The sequence below is a fragment of the Rhinopithecus roxellana genome, chromosome 7 (genome assembly GCF_007565055.1).
Source record: "Rhinopithecus roxellana isolate Shanxi Qingling chromosome 7, ASM756505v1, whole genome shotgun sequence".
Taxonomy (NCBI): Eukaryota; Metazoa; Chordata; class Mammalia; order Primates; family Cercopithecidae; genus Rhinopithecus; species Rhinopithecus roxellana.
In genome coordinates this window covers 110,184,073-110,203,655 of record NC_044555.1, presented here as the reverse complement: position 1 = coordinate 110,203,655, position 19,583 = coordinate 110,184,073, and the positions used below count along the sequence as shown (strand labels likewise).

Genomic DNA, 19,583 nt, shown 5'->3' with positions numbered 1-19,583 from the left:
GCCTTCTTTTCTGACCAAGCCTATTTTTCTAACTAGGTAGTGACTATGGGGTTCCTAACAATAGAAATCACAGATTCAAACCCAGAGGACTGGGGAGACTGGAGCTATCACGTAACCCTCTCATACTGATAAACTAATTTTTAGTTTTAACTGTTGAGGTTGTGGTCCACCTTGAGACACAGTTCTGAAAGATAGGCTTTTACCTAGTTCATATTCTAGATCTTGCCCAGAACAGGTAGCTAGGCTGTCTTTTATGCAGATAGTGTCAGCCCTGTTTTATCCCGTTTTGTTAGAACCTTAGAAGTCATTCTGCTCATCTAGATTCATATTAGTTACCTTCAATAAGACCTGTTCTCTAAATTAAAAAAAATTCTCTGTTTTCCCAACTGCTGTTCCCTCAGGTTTCTGATGCAATTGGGACTCCTTTTTCATAACTAATGTTCTTTGTAACTTTGTCACTTATGTGGTCTCAGTGGTTGTCAGCATGCTCTCTAAAATGGGGGTAACGGAGCATAAATCTTCCCACTTCTAGAACAATTGTAAAATTCTAGAACAATTGTAAAATTGAGCAGTCAGGAAGGAAGGCAGGTAACTGAGCTGTAAGGAGCTGAGACTCTTTTTCCTATCACAGTGTAGAACTGGAAGCAGAGCGTTTGGTCATCTCATTTTCGGTTATGTGTTTAGCACAAATAGAATGATTTAAGTTATTTTCTAACATAAAGTAGTAACTAGTTTTAGGACATCCTTTAGGTTCGTATTAAGGGTGATACCTAACCCAAACAAAGTTTTCTGCATGAGAGCTCATTCATCCTAAAGAGACTGAAGGATGTGAAACAATAGCAACTCTGTGTTATCTTCATATATATATATATGTATGTATGTTCATATATATGTATGTTATTTTCATATATGTTATCTTCATATATAGAGAATATATATAGAGAATATGTATATTTTGTGTGTGTGTGTGTATATATATATGTATAATATATTTGGCATACACATATCTCTACAGCCCCTCCCATTGTACTAACACTTTTTTTCTCATACAATTAAGAATATGGCATTCCTCTGACTTTTCCCCCAAATTAGGATAAACCAGTTAAGCAAAAGAAGCTGCAGCATCAGTTCTCACATGCTTTAAACTTCAATATACCAAAGCTTTTCACAGAAAAATTTATTTGGCTTAGCAATAGAGTAACCAGTTGGTCCCGGTTTGCCTGGGATGTTCCCGGTTTTGGCACTGAAGTCTTAAATCCCCAGAAACCCCTAAATCCCCAGAAAACCCTGACAATTGGTCACCCTACTTAGCAGTCTTAAAACAAATTTCTTGTAACTTTTCTTAATGTTGATCCAGCTTTTTTTTTTTTTTCCTTTTTCTTTTTTGAGACAGTCTCCTTCTGTCACCCAGTCTGGAGTGCAGGGGCATGATCTCAGCTCATTGCAACTTCTGCCTCTGGGATTCAAGTGATCCTCTCACCTCAGCCTCCCAAGTAGCTGGGATTACAGGCATGTGCCACCACACCTGGCTAATTTTTTGTAGAGACGGGGTTTTGCCATGCTGGCTGGGCTGGTCTTGAACTCCTGACCTCAAGGGATCTGCCCTCCTCAGTCTCTTGATCCAGCTTTTTAATTGACGAATTTTAACATTTGGTAGGGTCTACATGTAGTGATACTACATTCTGTCCTAGTTGACTGTTATTAGTTCCATTCTTCCTCTTTTCTCATGTTAAGACCTTCTATTTGTTCCCTTGAATATCTCAAAAGCAGGACTGGAAACCCTACATGTTCAATCCCTGATACAGCAGCAAGAGGGAGTAGGGTGGAGGAATGGAAGAGGGGGACATGCATATACCCTGTTCACTTTATTCAACAGGTCAGATTAGATAAGAGCCCTCTGAGAATCTCCTAGTTGGCACACAGTACTAAAGATTGGAATATCTTCCAGAGATGATTTATCTTAAAATAAACGTTGTTGGTAAGAAACTAGAATTTCTATAACAGTTTTGAGATTGGTCATCTTTTGATTCTTTAGAAGGGAATATAGATTTTTATACCATGAAAGTCAAAGCTATAAATTATGTTGTGTGTGTATGTATGTATGTATGTATTTTTACTTTTTATCTACAGTCAAAGTATGATGAACTTAAAAAATCAGAAAAGGGAAGTAAACAGCAACATAAAGTTCATAAGTACATTACATCATGTGAGATGGTGATGGCGCCTGTTCATGAAGCAGTGGTCTCCTTACATGTTTCCAAAGTCTGGGATGACATCAGCCCTCAATTCTATGCCACATTCTGGTCATTGACAATGTATGACCTTGCAGTTCCACACACCAGCTATGAACGAGAAGTCAATAAACTTAAAGTCCAGATGAAAGCAATTGATGACAATCAGGAAATGGTAGGTTTTTGTTCTAGTAGTTCAAGTGCAATAACTTTCTGGTCTCACCTATATTTTGAAATTGTTTTAGCTCTGGTTCCTTAAAACAGTGATCTTGTTGCTATATAATATTTTCTTAAATGGGGTTTAATAGTTACTTCTGAGTGGAGGGCCAGGAGGTGGTGACTAGGTGGAGATTATGATTAATCAAAAATTATTTGAGTGTCCTTTTCTCCTGACGACTATGCTGGTAACTTAAAGTGATTCATGTGACTCTAATAGCAAGATCAGTAGTTCTCAAGAAGTGAGTTCTTTAGGAGAAGACTGTTGAAAAGCTGAGTCTTGAAATGGACAGGCCTTGAAGGTAGATTAGGTTTGGAAATATGGAAGCAGATAGGGAGGTCACCATAGGGTTCCAGCAAAGACAGGAAGTACATTGAGGTTTAGGGAGACCACTTTTACTAATTCACTTTCACATAGTGAATGTACTTAGTGATACATATGAATATGATGGGGCCAGATTATGTAGGGCATTGGAAGTCAGGGAGAAAAATAGACTTGGTAAAATTGAGAGCTATTTTAGATTCCTGAGCAGGGGAGTAATGTAAAAAATGGTACTTAAAACAGATTACTCATGACAGCAGTATGAAAGATGCTTTTAATAGGGGAAGGGACTAGCATTAGGCTAAAGACCAGCTAGGTGGATTTTTAGGCAGTCTATTGTGAGAGCATAGACTGATGGAGGTAGCGGCAGTGTACAAGGCTTGTAAACCAGTCTTGGTATAAAGGAGAAGGAAGAGTCAAAGATGACACCATGCCTGAGACTGATAGTATCAGTGTTGCAAATGTAGCCTGTTTTGATGGTGTGTGAAGATGCCATGACAATGTTATGAGTGTGTTGAATGAAGATAAAAGCACATTCAGGTGGACCTATATTCATGTTAAAGTAGTTATAAACTGTCAGCCTTTATCTCTTTAAACTTTTCAATTAAAAGAAGAAAGGTAATGTGCATATATTTAGAAAAGTATCTGATTTATTCTTTGTAGCCCCCAAATAAAAAGAAAAAAGAGAAGGAGCGCTGTACTGCCCTTCAGGACAAGCTTCTTGAAGAAGAAAAGAAACAGATGGAACATGTACAGAGAGTTCTGCAGAGATTGAAACTGGAAAAGGACAACTGGCTTTTAGCAAGTAAGTTGTTGGAATTGTTACATTCCCAATGCTGGTGAATTACAGAAAACAAAACATTATAACTTTAGAGGTGTTACAGTGTATTATGTTTGTATTTCAACTCAGTGTTTTCTATCCCATTCTTTGGTTATTTGTTAATGCAGAATCAACTTCACGTTCACTAGAGGAACTGATATAGTTTGCTGGTGAAGTTAATTAACTTTTAACTACATATTGGCAGCTTGTCATTCAACTTTTCTGTATAAAACATATTTCTGGAGAAATCATAGATAGAAAAAAAGTCCACATAATGAAAATGATAATCATGACCAGGCATGACATTTGGTTACAAACTATAAATAGTTTGTGGTTTTATAGTATTCTCTACACTAAAGGTAATATGTTGTCATGTTTAGTGGCTTTGAGGCACTTGAGGAAGAAGTTTACCACTTAATATATTCTTCCTTTATTTTTAGAATCTACCAAAAATGAGACCATCACAAAATTTCTACAGCTGTGTATATTTCCTCGATGTATTTTTTCAGCAATTGATGCTGTTTACTGTGCTCGTTTTGTTGAATTGGTACATCAACAGAAAACTCCAAATTTTTCCACACTTCTTTGCTATGATCGAGTAAGTTTTTACTGCAACCTTTAAAAAATTCTCACACAAAGATAGCTAACATTGTAATTTATAGAGGTATTATTGTGTGTTTGGTTAAAAAGCATGAAATCAGGAACCAAGTGTCTGAACTTGAATCCTAGGTCTACTACTTTCTAGCTGTATGATCTTTGGCAAGTTATTTAACCTCTCTGTGCCTGTTTTCTTATCTGTAAAGCATAAGTACCTGCTTCATAAGATTGTTGTGAGGATTAAATGAATCACTACACATAAAAAGCACTTGATATGTAATAGTCACTCAAGGTTAAACTATTAACTATTTGAGTTTACATGTTGTATCATAATAGGTAGAACTCTCTTCTCCATTCTTAACCTTCACTTCTCAAAAAAAAAAAAAAAAGACAAAAGTTTACACCTTCACACACATATAAAAGCAGGGAAGCTTTTTAGTATGGTCATATTCACATTTTGCATTTAGCTTTTTTCTTGTTACTGCATTTTGTGGTTTAAAAACATAATGTGGCCGGGCACGGTGGCTCATGCCTGTAATCCCAGTACTTTGGGAGTCCGAGGCGGGTGGATCACGAGGTTGGGAGATCGAGACCATCCTGGCTAACACGGTGAAACCCCGTCTATACTAAAAAAATACAAAAAAAATAGCCAGGCGTGGTGGCGGGTGCCTGTTGTCCCAGCTACTCGGGAGGCTGAGGCAGGAGAATGGCGTGAACCCGGGAGGCAGAGCTTTCAGTGAGCCGAGATCGCACCACGGCACTCCAGCCTGGGTGACAGAGTGAGACTCCGTCTCAAAAACAAACAAACAAACAAAAAACCCCACAAAACATAATGTTTGTTCCAGCATGTCAGCTGCCTATTTTTAATTTCTATCAGCATTTCCTCTGTTTACTCTCCCCATAAACCCAGTAATATGTATGGCTAAGTGGTTAAGAAACTATTATGTAATAAAAAAAACTATTATGTAATAATAATGATAGTTTTTTTTTCCCCCCCTGTCACTGTAAATCAGCTTTCTTTATAAAAGTTCTTGTTTTGGGTGGTTGTTTTATGAATTCACTATTTCCCCACAAAAGCCAAAATCTCCAAAGGTCTCTGCAGTGTCATTATATAAAGGGAATATACATTTCGACTAAGTTTACCTGTTTATTATGACTTGCTATAAGAGAATCTTCTAATATTTTTAAGTGATTTTGACCTTGATTTGTTTATATGTTTTAAACATTTTTTTCCTGTAGGTTTTCTCTGACATAATTTACACAGTTGCAAGCTGTACTGAAAATGAAGCCAGTCGATATGGAAGGTTTCTGTGCTGCATGTTAGAGACTGTGACCAGGTGGCATAGTGATAGAGCCACATATGAAAAGGTATGATTAATAAAAACCCTTATATTTTACCCATGTATATAATGACCACATCCATTAATGTCTAGATTGTTGAGTTTTAAAAGAGAAGCTGAGTTTAAGATTCAGTTGTAAAACCGTGTTTATAAGCACAATTAATTCATTATTAAAAAGTTCTGTATAGATTTTTATTCTATCTCAAACTGACGTTCCAAATTAATATCTTTGTATGAGCTGAACTTTTTGTGACTACTTATCAAAATACGCATGATGGTTTTAAATGGAAACATTGATCTAGTCTACTTAAGTTTCAGTTTCTGCGATTTTGTGGATCATAATTTCTCCTTAAAAGTGACAAACATTGTTTCCTTAGGAATGTGGAAACTATCCAGGATTCCTTACCATATTACGGGCAACTGGTTTTGATGGTGGAAATAAGGCTGATCAATTAGACTATGAAAATTTTCGACATGTTGTACATAAATGGCATTACAAACTAACCAAGGTAAAAAAAATTGGGTTTTTCAAAGGCAAATTTTTCTCTTTATACTTGTACTTTTATAATAATGGATCTGAAAATGTTTGTTGTAGGCATCGGTACATTGCCTTGAAACAGGCGAATATACTCACATCAGGAATATCTTGATTGTGCTAACAAAAATACTTCCTTGGTACCCAAAAGTTTTGAATCTGGGTCAAGCTTTGGAAAGAAGAGTACACAAAATCTGCCAAGAAGAAAAAGAGAAGAGGCCAGATCTATATGCATTGGCTATGGGGTAACAAAATTATATTTTAATGTGATTTACAAGACTAGATGACAGAAGGATTCTGAAGACTTTAAAATGTTTTACAGTGTTGAAGTTTATCTTCTGCCTTCAGGAGATTATGGGAGATTATGCGATCATGTTCCCACAGGCTGGTGAGAGTTACCACTTCTGATTATCAACTTCCGGTCTATACTGGATGATAGTTTCAAAAGTCATATATAATATTTCTTGATTGGAAGGAAATATAATTTTATCATCATAGTTAACAGATCTTCAAGAGTAAAAGAAAAAAGCCATCTTAGTTTAAGGATTAGTTTATAGTGAAATTGTAATTTTTAAGAAAGTTGGGCATTCTATACAAACCTTCAAGAACTTATTAAAAATTGGTATTTTTTAAATTCTCTAGAACTACATAGTAGAATGAATAACTTGCTAATTCTTAAAAACCTCATGTTTATGTTTTTTGATTTGTGTTTGTATATTTAAATACTTTGTGCGACTTTCAGCTACTCTGGGCAGTTGAAAAGTAGAAAGTCATACATGATACCTGAAAATGAGTTTCATCACAAAGACCCCCCTCCGAGGAATGCAGTTGCCAGTGTGCAAAATGGGCCTGGTGGTGGGCCTTCTTCATCATCAATAGGAAGTGCATCTAAATCGGATGAAAGCAGTACTGAGGAGACTGGTATGCTTATTTGTAGAAACTTATAAGTAATATATTTTATTTCAACAAAGTAAAATGTTTTATATCACAGAATGAGTACAATGCTGGCTTAGTATAACTTTTTATTCCCTAGATAGGAGTATATAAACGTTAAGAAGTAATCAGCCTGCTGTTTCTTTCTAATTATTCTCTAATCATTTTGCTGTGAAATTGTAGCTTATTTACATTTAGGGGCTTGTTAAATAAAACTTTACTTTTATTTCAGATAAATCAAGGGAGAGATCTCAGTGTGGTGTGAAAGCTGTTAATAAAGCTTCTAGTACCACACCTAAAGGGAATTCAAGCAATGGAAATAGTGGCTCTAACAGGTAGGAACACTGTGCCATGTGTCATAATTCTAAATTCTTTTTAAAAATGATTTTTATGTATTTTTTTGAGATGGGGGTCTTGCAGTGTTGCCCAGGCTGGTCTCGAACTTCTGGCCTCAAGCGATCCGCCAGCCTTGGCTTTCCACACTGCTGGGATTAGAGGCATGAGCCATTGCACCTGGCCCTCATAATTCTAATTTCTTATATGAATCCTCATGAGTAGAAGGGGAGTGGTGGTTGAGTAATGTGAAAAGTCATTTATGTTGGACTTTGAAATTTTTTATGTACCCTATTTTGCTGATATGCTTTACATCCTAATTATGTTTTGTAGAATTATGCTTGTATAACAACTTTGTTTCTCCTGCTGGGATACTCAGGGGAATGTAGGTATGAAGTTAAAAAAAATAGTTTAGGATAGAGTGATTGCTGTGAACAATCTGAGTAAGGACAGACATAAGAAAAGCCTACACTAATTTAAGTAGTGATCCATCCAGCTAAGTAATCCATTTCCTGATAGTAGTTTTCTTGGTTGGTTTGTGGGATATATTTTTGGTTTTTACCATTTATTCTCATAGGTTATAAATGTATGCCAAAAAAGAACCTGAGATTATTTTAATAATTTTTTTTTATTTTTTTGAGACAGAGTCTCTTTCCATCACCCAGGCTGGAGTGCAGTGGCGTGATCTTGGCTCACTGCAACCTCTGCCTCCTGGGTTGAAGCGATTCTTGTGCCTCAGCTTCCCTAGTAGCTGGGATTACAAGCATGTGCCACCACACCTGGCTAATTTTTTGTGCATTTTTAGTAGTGACGGGGTTTTGCCATGTTGATCAGACTGGTCTCAAACTCCTGACCTTATGTGATCTGCCTGCCTTGACCTCCCAAAGTGCTGGATTATAGGTGTGGGCCACCACACCCGGCTAATAATTCTTTTAAATCTGCAATTCATGAATTTGTTTATAATTTACTGGATAAAGAAATACTTCCTTTTTTTGAGATGGAGTCTTGCTTTGTCACCCAGGCTGGAGTGCAGTGGTGTGATCTTGGCTCACTGCAACCTCTGCCTCCCAGGTTCAAGTGATTCTCTTGCCTCAGCCTCCAGAGTAGCTGGGATTACAGGTGCCCACCACCATGCCCAGCTAATTTTTTTGTATTTTTAGTAGAGATGGAGTTTCACCATGTTGGCCAGGCTGATCTCGAACTTCTGACCTCAAGTGATCCACCCTCCTCAGCCTCCCAAAGTGCTGGGATTACAGGCATGAGCCACTGCACCCGACCATTACTTCTTCCTTTTTACTTGTCTTAAAGTTGTCCTTTAGTTTTTGAAGGACTCGCCCTTAGTTCTAATATTTTTGAAGTTAGAAACCCTTTATGATATATTTTATCATATATCAGACAAGGGATATATTTTATGATTATTTGTGTTAAAATCCCATGTTTTTATTCTTAAGCAACAAAGCTGTTAAAGAAAATGACAAAGAAAAAGGGAAAGAGAAAGAAAAAGAGAAAAAAGAAAAGACTCCAGCTACTACTCCAGAGGCCAGGGTACTTGGTAAAGATGGTAAAGAAAAACCAAAGGAAGAGCGGCCAAATAAAGATGAAAAAGCAAGAGAGACCAAGGAAAGAACGCCAAAGTCAGACAAAGAGAAAGAAAAATTCAAGAAGGAAGAAAAAGCTAAAGATGAGAAATTTAAGACCACTGTCCCCAACGCAGAATCAAAATCAACTCAAGAAAGGGAAAGAGAGAAGGAGCCATCCAGAGAAAGAGATATAGCAAAGGAAATGAAATCAAAGGAAAATGTTAAAGGAGGAGAAAAAACACCAGTTTCTGGGTCCTTGAAATCACCTGTTCCCCGATCAGATATTCCAGAGCCTGAAAGGGGCAAGTTTACCTTTCTTTGTATGTTCTTACCTTTTGTTATTTTAATGTATAGTTGGTTATTGTCTCCTTGTTTTGGCAGGTTATATAGGGATTTTGCTAGGGGAACTTGATTGCCATGCAAATTTTTTTTTTTTTTTAAAGTGTTTGGAAAACTAGAAATATACCTTATTCTGACTATTTCTTTTTGTCTTAACAGAACAAAAACGCCGCAAAATTGATACCCACCCTTCTCCATCACATTCCTCCACAGTAAAGGTTAGTATAGCCTGAGGAAGGCAGCGTCCATGTTAGGCTCACCTGTTTGGAATACCAGTGTCCTGACTTCCTTCAAGTCTTATGCCAAGCATTCACTGGAGCCACTGGAGGTTTTATATTGCATTAGAAAATGAATTTTTCTATATTGGTGGACTGATTTTTTTTCCTATTGAGTATTTTTATTATAAAAATGTTAAAACTTCAAGGACTTAGCACTAATTTTGTAGTGTTTCAAAGTGCAAGAGAAATTTTACCCAGAAGTGCCTCAACTGCTTTAAGCAGTCTTTTTTGGAGTGCAAATGGTAGCTACAAGCAAACGAATCTTTTCAGCAGAATGAAGCCTATTTTTCAGCATATTGAAGAATATATAGCACTGAAGACTTCCTGGATGATACAGGATAAACAAGTTACCTCTGAATTCAAGCTTCTTGATGAGCATCATACCGATGTGTGCCTTCTAAGAAGGAGTCTTGAAAGGAGTTCCATTTTAAAGTCTCCTTGGTGATCAGTTCTCCTGTAGTTGTGTATATTCAGTGAGCATGCAGCTTCTGTTTATCTTCCCTTGGAGGTTTGTTTATACCCAATGGGTTCCCAACAAGTTGAACCTTGCGTTACGATAAAAGCAGATGTGGCATCCAATCCTACCACCCAGCAAAGAGAAACCCCAGGCATTCAACTGCAGCACAAAATCGTGGGTGTAGCCTTCTTGAAGACTCAGGGTAGCCATTCCTTGCTCCATATTTAATTTTAATTCTAAAGTCATCTAATTTCATGGAATCTTTGAATTTGCAGTACGTTGAACTTTTAAAAAACTGTAAGTTATTAATTCTTCATCAAGAGCACTGTGGTGGAATATCGTAGTTGATTTCTTTTTCTTTCTTTTTTTTTAAATGATTTCTTTGTGTGTGGGAGGTTTGAGATTCACCATGATAGGCACTTTGCAAAAAAAAAAAAAGAAGTGATTACTCTTATATATTTTGTTTTCTTGTTAATACAATGCCACTGAATTTTCCAGCTAGGATTTTAAAATATATATATTTATATTAGAGTTACAAGTAAAGTAAAATGTGAATCCTCCCAATTAAAGAAAAACTATGAAAAATATTAGGCAATGTTGTTCTTCCACAGTAACCTCCAGTATTTTAAATTTTTTGTGGAGAAAAAAAGTTTTGCTTTCTTAAACCTCTTAAGTTACATATAGCTTAAGTAGAGAGATACGAAAAATGTGGCATTGACATTTATTTTTAAATTCTGAGCAGAGAAAGATTTTTATTTCTTAACATTGAGTACATTTAATTTAGTTTTTAACATTACAATTCCATTACATTTTTTTTTATTGTTGATATTCATATTGATGATGACATCATGAAATTTATCCTCACAAGAAGTAGCTGGTTTATTTCCAGGTTACAGCCATACTTCCCAAAGTTCCTCTGGGTTCTGAGAACTATGCCAGCTCACCTGTCATCTCCATTCATTTTCTACAGGACAGTCTCATCGAACTCAAGGAATCTTCAGCAAAGGTTTGAGTCTTTTAAACTCATCATGCCTAAGTAAACCAAATGTAATTTACTTATTTTATTTAGTAGATGTCCTCACATCTAGCACATTCAGTAAGCTGAAATCAGTGTGATAAAGTACTCTGCTTACATTGAATAACCTTCAAAAATATTAAATGTTAAAACTGAAACAACAGATGACAATGGTCCCTTTTAATGAGATTGTTATAAAATGTGTGTAATGTAGCAACATTTCTATCATTTCTCCTTGCTTGCTGTGTTATACATCCTCCTTTTATGCTTCAAAATCTGGAAATAAGTTTAACATTCAGGGAAGAGGTTATTGGATTGTTTTGGGTTTATTTAATTTTTCAAAATAAATCTGCCAGGCTGTCTGACTGTTTAGACAACCCAAAATACAAAAAAATAAATTTGATGCGTTCACATATCTGTTTTAAAAATGGAAGTCATCTCAATCCATAAAAATTCTTTATATATCCTCTGCTGAGGTACCTTTTTGGTAGTTGTAGCACAATATCAGGAGATACAGTTAATGTGAAAGAATCATTCCCCTGGAGGGGAATACTCGGTGGTTGCGTTTACATGTCAGTATTAATTCTTACCTATTATTCTACTTTCTTGAGTATTCTTCTACTAAAAATAGTGTGCAGTTTGTGTATCTTATTACAGAGTTTATTTCAGTATACTTGAATTGTCCATTGTTCATGTTGTTTTGTCTTTGTTATAAAACGTGTATCCTTCTTTGATTTTCTACTTTGCTTCCTCTTACAAGCTACAAGCAAATGAATCTGCTTAGCAGAATAAAGCCCATTTTTCAGCATAAATACTGCTTACCATGATTAAAATAGAAATCAGCTAAGCTTGATTTCTTTATTGGTGGACCAAATGAAATTTTGAAACAGAGCCAGTTGACATTACTAACTGCTTTTAGATGTATAGATTTATACTGAAATGTCTGTGGATACTGGGGAAATAAGCACTAATTTTTAAGTTTATATTAGCCAGTGTACCTGTGTCCTAAAGTTGTAGCATTGTTTTTTAGAATATACTGTATTAATCAAAAGTCTCAGCTATACCGGGAGGACGTCCATTTAGCTTTTTTTTTGTTGTTGTTCTGATTTGAATGAATGTTTTATTTGAAGTAGATATTGGGATTATTCTGTAATATGCGATTGAAGAACAAGTCAAAATAACACATTAGACACAACATCAACTTAATGACATTATTTTTGAAAATTCTAAACGTCCAACGTATTTTTGTTTTTTTGATATTAGCCATAACCTCACAATACTAACAGAGTTCTCCATACCTAGTAGGAGTTACAAAAATGTTGATATCAGGTTGGAATTATATACTGCTATTTTTTATTACATGGAATTATTATTTAAAATGATGTTCCTATTTAGGTTAGTTTTGGAAAAGTTAATTTATATTCCATTTCAATTTTGATATCTATAGAACTTTCATTTAATGTAAAGTTTTTGTTGGCTAACTTAAATACATACTGCAATATAGTAGGTTTTTATTATAACCAGTTTCAAATTGTTTATGTCAGTCTTAACCATCGGTGGCTTGTATGGGCTATTTTAAATTAATGGGCTAACAGTGTTACCTTCTGAGTATTTGTTTACTGAAACATACTTTGAAGCAGTTTGTAACCTGCTTTTAAAATTAACTGAATTTTCTAACCGATGATGGTTCCTCACATTTGTGAAAAGGCCATTTGAAAATATATGCTGTCTCATTTCGTGCTCTTAACAGTGTTGTGAGGTAGACAGGGCAGGTGGATAGTGTCTTTTTGACAAATGAGAGACTAAAAGTTCTTTAGCTTTCCCAGTTACATACAATTTGTTAGTATCAAAACATGAACTAAAATTAAAGTTCCTTGATTCCTAGCACCACCCATTTCAACAATAGTTGAAAGGGTTTTTCTAGCTCCTTTAGTGTGTTTGCCTTGGTTTTTAAAAATTACAGTGATTCAGCTCAATCTCCCACATCCCCCCTTTTAAAAATGGTGTTTTGCGGGCCTTTAAAATTTAATAGATTTATTCCACATGCAACCAGAAAAATTTGAAAATGGCATATACATATGCTTCTAAAAATTATGTGACTTCTACTACTTTTCAGATCTTTAGTGCTTAGCATGGTGCCTGGCAGTAAGTTTAGGTATTCAATTAATATTTGAAGTGATTTCTTAAGCCTTTGCACTTTGGTAAAGCATGCAAAGTACTGGTTTGCATAGTAGCTGATGTTGCATTTTTATGTGTCTAGAAAGTTTAATAGTATATGAATGTCTTAGAAAAACAAATTCATTGGACTTTGAGTGATCTCCAAAGTTGATTATCTTTAGCCTGTTTCTGAGGTAGCTTTTACTTTCTAGAGGGTTTAGAAGATATGCATCTATTTTCATATTATCTTGTCACTTGTACCTATAAAATTCTCTCCCCGCTTTAGTTTGACTTTTTAGTTATGCTTTGTCTGTGGGATTCTCTTTATTATTTATTTGCTATTTTTACTTTCTAATTTGTGGTAAAAGCAATACTTGGATTTTAGCTTTTCAAATGAGATTAGCTAAAAGAAGAAAAATCTAGCTTACTATCCAAATCTCTTCTGTCAGTTTACCCTTTACCCCTAATTTTCAAATAGTGTATTTCTAGTTTTGATCAATTGTGTTTTGATGTAGCAATTCTAGCAGCTACTTTTGATGAAGAAAGTGTTTAAAAAAAAAAAAAAAAAAAAAGGCAAGTTCCACCAAGCAGCCCTCTGTAATTTAGGAGGGCATCAGTAACCACCTCAAGACAGAATTTAGCTTTTAATTTGTTCACCATCTTAAAATGAGGATTTACAGCCAAACCCAAGCCTAAAAGTGAGGCCATCTTTATGTAATATAGTGAAGCTTTAATAAAGTCAATGGAGCAGTGTTTTCTGAAACAGATTTTGAAACTTAGTCAAATTCTTTTTTGGACCTTAATGATCCCAATGTCAAGAATAAAAGCCAATCAAGAACAAAACCCAGCCATGCTACATACAAATCCATTTAATGAATCCTTAATTTTATTTGTCAAACTTATGAGTACTCACTGTGTGTACAGGGTACTAGGAAGTATGTAAAAGTAGAAAGGCGCCTTAGCTCTCCTACCATACTGGAAATTGTTATGGACAAAAATGTATGACATGAAGTTAATAGGGAACACTTGTCGTAAAAAAGGTAAATATGAAATAATGGAAAGTGAGTTGCAGAGTTGAGAAATGGTTGAATACTGATGACTTTGAGCCATCTTTGAAGGCTAAGTAGAGTTTTAAGAAGTTAAGATAAAACTGAACAACCGTTCTAGTAATGAGAACTGCTGGAAAGGACAGATGTTAGGGAGCGGTGATAGCCACAGCATAGAGTGCATTGGGTTACTATAGCAGGATATAATTGTGAAAAGCTGGTGGAGAGTTTGGAATGTCTAAACTAAGGAGTATGCATTTAATTCATTAGGCAATGAGAAACTCTGTTTTTATGCAAAAAGAGTATTGTGATCAGAACTATTCTAAAGAAGGAATTGAATTGGGTACATTCCGAACTAAGAATTTCTGATTATGTATCAGTTGAGCTATGTGACTTTTTATGTCAGGAATGAAGTATTTGAACATTAATGCCAGAAGCTCTAGAAAAATTTCTCAATTCCTTGCAGTACAGAAAGAAAGTAAGCACAGTTCAAAACTTCATTATTAACAAGGGTTGTGTGTATGTGTGTGTGTATGTATGGATTTGTGATTAGAAACTTTTTTTTTGCTTTTATTGGGAAAAAGTTAATACTTAGAGAAGTCTTCTTTGAGTATTGCAGTCATATTTCCTTTGTCTTAATCATTTTCATAAATAATGTTAAGATATGAATAAACCTCATGATTAGAAAAATCTTGGTGTCATTTAAGGCATTCTAACCAGCAAGAGTATCTTTTAGATAAGTGCTTTTATGACTATCATTCTCTTGCTCTTTATTAATAAGCATTTTGTCTATTTCAGTTTATCAACTTTTAAACATTGAAATTTTAAAGAATCTACTTCTGCATTGCTATGGCAGTATTTCTGAGCCAACTGAATTGAAAATGTTTGGTGGTGTTAAAAAAATAAGTGTTTAATTATCAAACTGATGGTCTTCATTTTTCATGTATTCCTTTGAATACCAAAGGATTGCTTCATGTAAAAATATTTGACTTTTGACTCACTATTCTGTTTGTTCCTAAGGTATATCTAGCATTGTGTAGTTGTGTAATGAGTTATACTCAGTCTTCCGCTGCATAATACTTTTAATGTCTTAAATTAAACATAGGCTTGTAGCACAGATATAAATGCCATAAGGTTAGATATCTGATTATTTCCTGACTACTTCCTAAATATTTTATGTTACAGCATATTTCCATATTTACAACTCACCTAAGAAGGGTTATCTCTTAATTATTTAGTTAGAATACCCTTGATGATTGGCTGTTTTATTGCGTATAGTCCTTTCGGCAGAGAAAGAATAGGCAGAGGAGAATATTGGTTCATTATTGTTTAGTCTTTTGAATTGTTTAATCATCCTCAGCTGACTAGATGGCTTTCTGAGGTATTTAGAACCAGGAAGACAAATTTCACAGTTAATTGTGATTATTTTGATAGAAATTGGAGTGCTTTCAGAAGTACAGAACACGCAGCCTTTACATTTGTAAAAATAATTTGGGATAATCTTTGCGTGGTTCACACTGAGGCAGAAAAGAATTATTAGCAAAATCATGGCTAGGTTTTATGTTTATACTTTTGCCCATTGCCATTATTGACTTCCTGTCAGTGGATGGTAAGACTATTTAAAATTTTCATGATTGTGTAGAGGTGTTTTTCTTTTTTTTTTTTTGACGATAGAGAAAGTCCAGTCACTATTGTTCATATATGGACTCTTGTAATGGTGGTTATAGGTCTTTACAATAGAGCTATAAGGAATACTCTAGCTTGTGAATTTACTAATGAGTCTCAATTGAGGCACAAATGAACTGATGGAGTTTAAATGGTAATTTTTATAAGGCCAAGAATTGAAGGCTTTGTATAATTTGTGCCATGCCCTTTTATTTTACCTCTTGTAATCCAGATAGCTGACCAGTTTTGACTTTGGGTATAATTCCCAATTGTGTTTCATTTAATAAACAAACAAATGATGCCAATACTGGAAAACTAATAATCTTTAGTAATATTGCCTTGATTTAACAGCTCTACATTAATCATACTCCTCCACCATTGTCCAAGAGTAAGGAGAGAGAAATGGACAAGAAAGATTTGGACAAGTCAAGGGAAAGATCCAGAGAAAGAGAGAAAAAAGATGAAAAGGACAGGAAAGAGCGGAAAAGGGTTTGTAATTTTTTTAAAACTAGTTTGGAAAGCTCATTGTCATGTACAACAGTGTGTATGTTGCCTTTTAAAAAATACTAGTTTGTTCCATAGTTGTCTGTTTTTTCATGATTTTATTGATATTTTTACCCCGAAGTGTTTGCATCTTCTACGTTAATAAGGATCTTCAGCCTAATAATCTCTATCAGCTCTGCTTGTCTTTCATGCCATTTTTATCAAGTGTGTGAAACTACTGCAAATATTCTCCATTGCTAGTTAGCTGTGCCCTTCTCATATAAAAGTAATACTTTAAAACAAAAGCCCTTGGTCAATGTAGTTCACAATTCTTGGTTCTAGGATCACTCAAACAACGACCGTGAAGTGCCACCGGACTTAACCAAGCGACGTAAAGAGGAGAATGGAACAAGTAGGTAGACTTATTCATATCTTTGAAGGTATCATCGAAGTGAATTGGAAAAGGCTTTCATGATTTTCTTTTGTAATTTTAGTGGGGGTTTCAAAACATAAAAGTGAAAGTCCTTGTGAATCTCCTTATCCAAATGAGAAAGACAAGGAAAAAAATAAGTCAAAATCTTCAGGCAAAGAAAAAGGCAGTGATTCATTTAAATCTGAGAAGATGGATAAAATCTCCTCCGGTGGCAAAAAGGTAAATTAGGAAAATAAAGGAATAATATGCTTTATCTTAAAAAAATCAACTCTGAAAATTTAGCAAATATTGAATTTTTTTCCTAGTCATACAGTCTTTTGTTCATTATTTAGGGGTGGGAAGAAGAGGTATTGAGGGAGGGCAGGTTATGTGTTTGGGGAATTTGAGTCAGTTCAGTCCCAGATTACTAGGAGGGTAGAGTTAGTATAACTCTGAGATTCCTTTCCCCTCTCCATTCCATTCCCACCTACTTCTGTTGATTGAGTTTCAGCTGTTCTTTGCATTTTCTTTTTTCTCCACCAACTCTTTGCTTTTAGTTTCTCTTTATTCCTGAGATTAAAATACGGTCACGTGTATTCTCTCTGACCATCATAGTGTCAAAAAGTCTTGATTGTGATTTGAAACATTTTTGTAACGTTTTCTCCTAATAAACTCATTTGTTTGAAACTTGTATTTGATTTAAAAATTGAGTATAAGATACATTCTCTTACATATTAACGGTTGACATTTAAAATGAATCTCATGCATCTGCCATAAAGTAATAAGCAAACCATTACTAAAGTATAAATTGTTTATAAAATATTGTTATATATATTGAAAATATATGCCTTTTATTCATAGTTCATAAAAACAGCTTTAGAAAATTATATGAGGAACATTTTTAATTCTATGCTTTAAAAGATAGGCTGTTCTTTTAGGTGTTTTTTAATTGAGGTAAAATTCAAATAACATAAAATTAATCATTTTAAAGGTATACATTTAAGTGACATTTAGTATATTTACAGTATTGTGTAATCATCTCTACCTAGTTCCAAAACATTTTTACCGCCTCCAAGAGAAAACTCTATACCCATTTAAACAGTCACTCCCATTTTCCCCTTCTCCTTAGCCCCTGGGAACCATAAATCTATTTTCTTTATGGATTCACTCATTCTGAATATTTTATATAAATGAAATAGTACAATATTGTGGCCTTTTGTGTCTGATGTCTTTCACTTAGCATAATTTTTTTTTTGAAGTTCTTCCATGTTGTAGCATGTGTCATTTACTTCATTTCTTTTTATAGCCAAGTAATATTTCATTATATGGATATACCACATTTATTTATCCATTTGTCAGTTGATGGACTTTTGAGTTGTTTCCACGTTTTGGCTATTGTCAGTAGTGTTGCTGTGAACATTTGTGTGGGGCTATAAGTATTTGTTCAAACACCTATTTTTAATTATTTTGGGTATATGCCCAAGAATGGAATTTCTGGGTTATATGGTAATTCTATGTTTAACTTTTGAGGAACCACCAAACTCTTTTAGACAGTGGCTGTGCAGTTTACATTTCTACCAACAAAGTATGAGGGTGCAGATTTCTCTGCATCCTTGTCAACACTGGTTATTTTCTGTTTTTGTTTTTTTATTATAGCCATTCCAGTAAGTGCGAAGTGGTGTCTCATTGTCGTTTTGATTTGCATTTTCTTAGTAACTAATGATGTTGAACATATTTTCATGTGCTTATTGGCCATTTGTTTATGTTTCAAGAAATCTGTTCAGATACCTTGACCATTTTTTATTTAGATGGTTTGTGTTTTTGTTGCTCAGCTGTAAGAGTTCTTTATATATTTTGGATACTAGATCCTTATGAGATATGTGATTTGCAAATTTTTTCTCCAGTTCTATAGGTTGTCTTTTCACTTTCTTGATAGTGTTCTTTGATGCATGAATATTTTTACTTTTGGTGAAGTTCAATGTATCTACTTTTTTCCTTTTGTTGCTTATGCTTTTGGTGTCATATTAAGTAAGTTTTTGAAGACAAATTATAGCTTGTGGGTGATGAAAAGGGGTTTTGAGCTGGCTTTTATATTTGGTTTTTCCTTCCCCAACTAATTCTACCATTTCTTATAGGAGTCCAGGCATGATAAAGAAAAGATAGAAAAGAAAGAGAAACGGGACAGTTCAGGAGGAAAGGAAGAGAAGAAACAATATCCTTTTCATTTTCATGTTTTCAGTCAGTGTAATGGAAAGCTTTGAATACTGGTCATGTTTACAATTGTACTCTTTTAGTATGTGGTTTAAATGCTTAAGGGCTTATTAGTTTTGAAATGGTCTTTCCAGTTAACTCTCTCAAAATGTGTGAAATCTGGAAGTGGGATACTTGATGTTCTTGATATTTAAAAATACTTCTGTGGTGACTGAGATGTTTTATGCCACTAAGGGATTTATAGTCCTTTGGGTTATATTATCACAGAGAGGAAGAAAGGGAACAGAGAGTGCCTAGGGCCAGGGACAATGGGAATAGAAGGGCAAAATGATGAGGCAGACAAGCAGAGCTGGTAGAGTTTGAGGCTACCAGGCTGGTCAGAGCCCATATAGGCCTGCAAGCTGAGGTGCTGTACTAAAAGGGGAGATGTTCTTCTTTCTGCCATTCCCAAAAGTTGTTTTCCCTTAATTTGTCATCTACTCATAAGTCCTCGGACAAGCACAGATAATGAAGACTTTCCATCAAGGTGAGTGTTCTCTCACCACCTTTTCATTTAATGATAGAAACATAAAATGAGGTCTGACAGTGTTGAAAAACTAGATGCATTTTACAA

General features: G+C 34.8%; 1 protein-coding gene across 11 annotated transcripts in view; it reads left to right on the top strand.

The window, feature by feature from the left end:
* Positions 1-19,583, top strand: part of THOC2 (THO complex 2) — a 131,391-nt gene that overhangs the window by 101,539 nt on the left and 10,269 nt on the right. For 3 of the 11 annotated variants that reach the window (XM_010354588.1, XM_010354589.2, XM_030933882.1), the window contains 16 exons: positions 2,131-2,406; positions 3,433-3,574; positions 4,030-4,187; positions 5,426-5,554; positions 5,904-6,035; positions 6,122-6,306; positions 6,804-6,982; positions 7,227-7,329; positions 8,779-9,209; positions 9,406-9,464; positions 10,871-10,987; positions 16,216-16,353; positions 16,690-16,759; positions 16,842-16,999; positions 18,895-18,971; positions 19,451-19,496. In XM_010354588.1, coding sequence (XP_010352890.1) covers positions 2,131-2,406; positions 3,433-3,574; positions 4,030-4,187; positions 5,426-5,554; positions 5,904-6,035; positions 6,122-6,306; positions 6,804-6,982; positions 7,227-7,329; positions 8,779-9,209; positions 9,406-9,464; positions 10,871-10,987; positions 16,216-16,353; positions 16,690-16,759; positions 16,842-16,999; positions 18,895-18,971; positions 19,451-19,478 — 2,382 coding nt within the window. In that variant the 3' untranslated portion in view covers positions 19,479-19,496. Of the gene's footprint in view, positions 1-2,130; positions 2,407-3,432; positions 3,575-4,029; positions 4,188-5,425; positions 5,555-5,903; positions 6,036-6,121; positions 6,307-6,803; positions 6,983-7,226; positions 7,330-8,778; positions 9,210-9,405; positions 10,279-10,870; positions 10,988-16,215; positions 16,354-16,689; positions 16,760-16,841; positions 17,000-18,894; positions 19,036-19,450; positions 19,497-19,583 lie in introns of those variants that run through there. The other 8 variants (XM_010354593.1, XM_010354594.2, XM_010354591.1 and 5 more) reach the window with 6 other exon arrangements.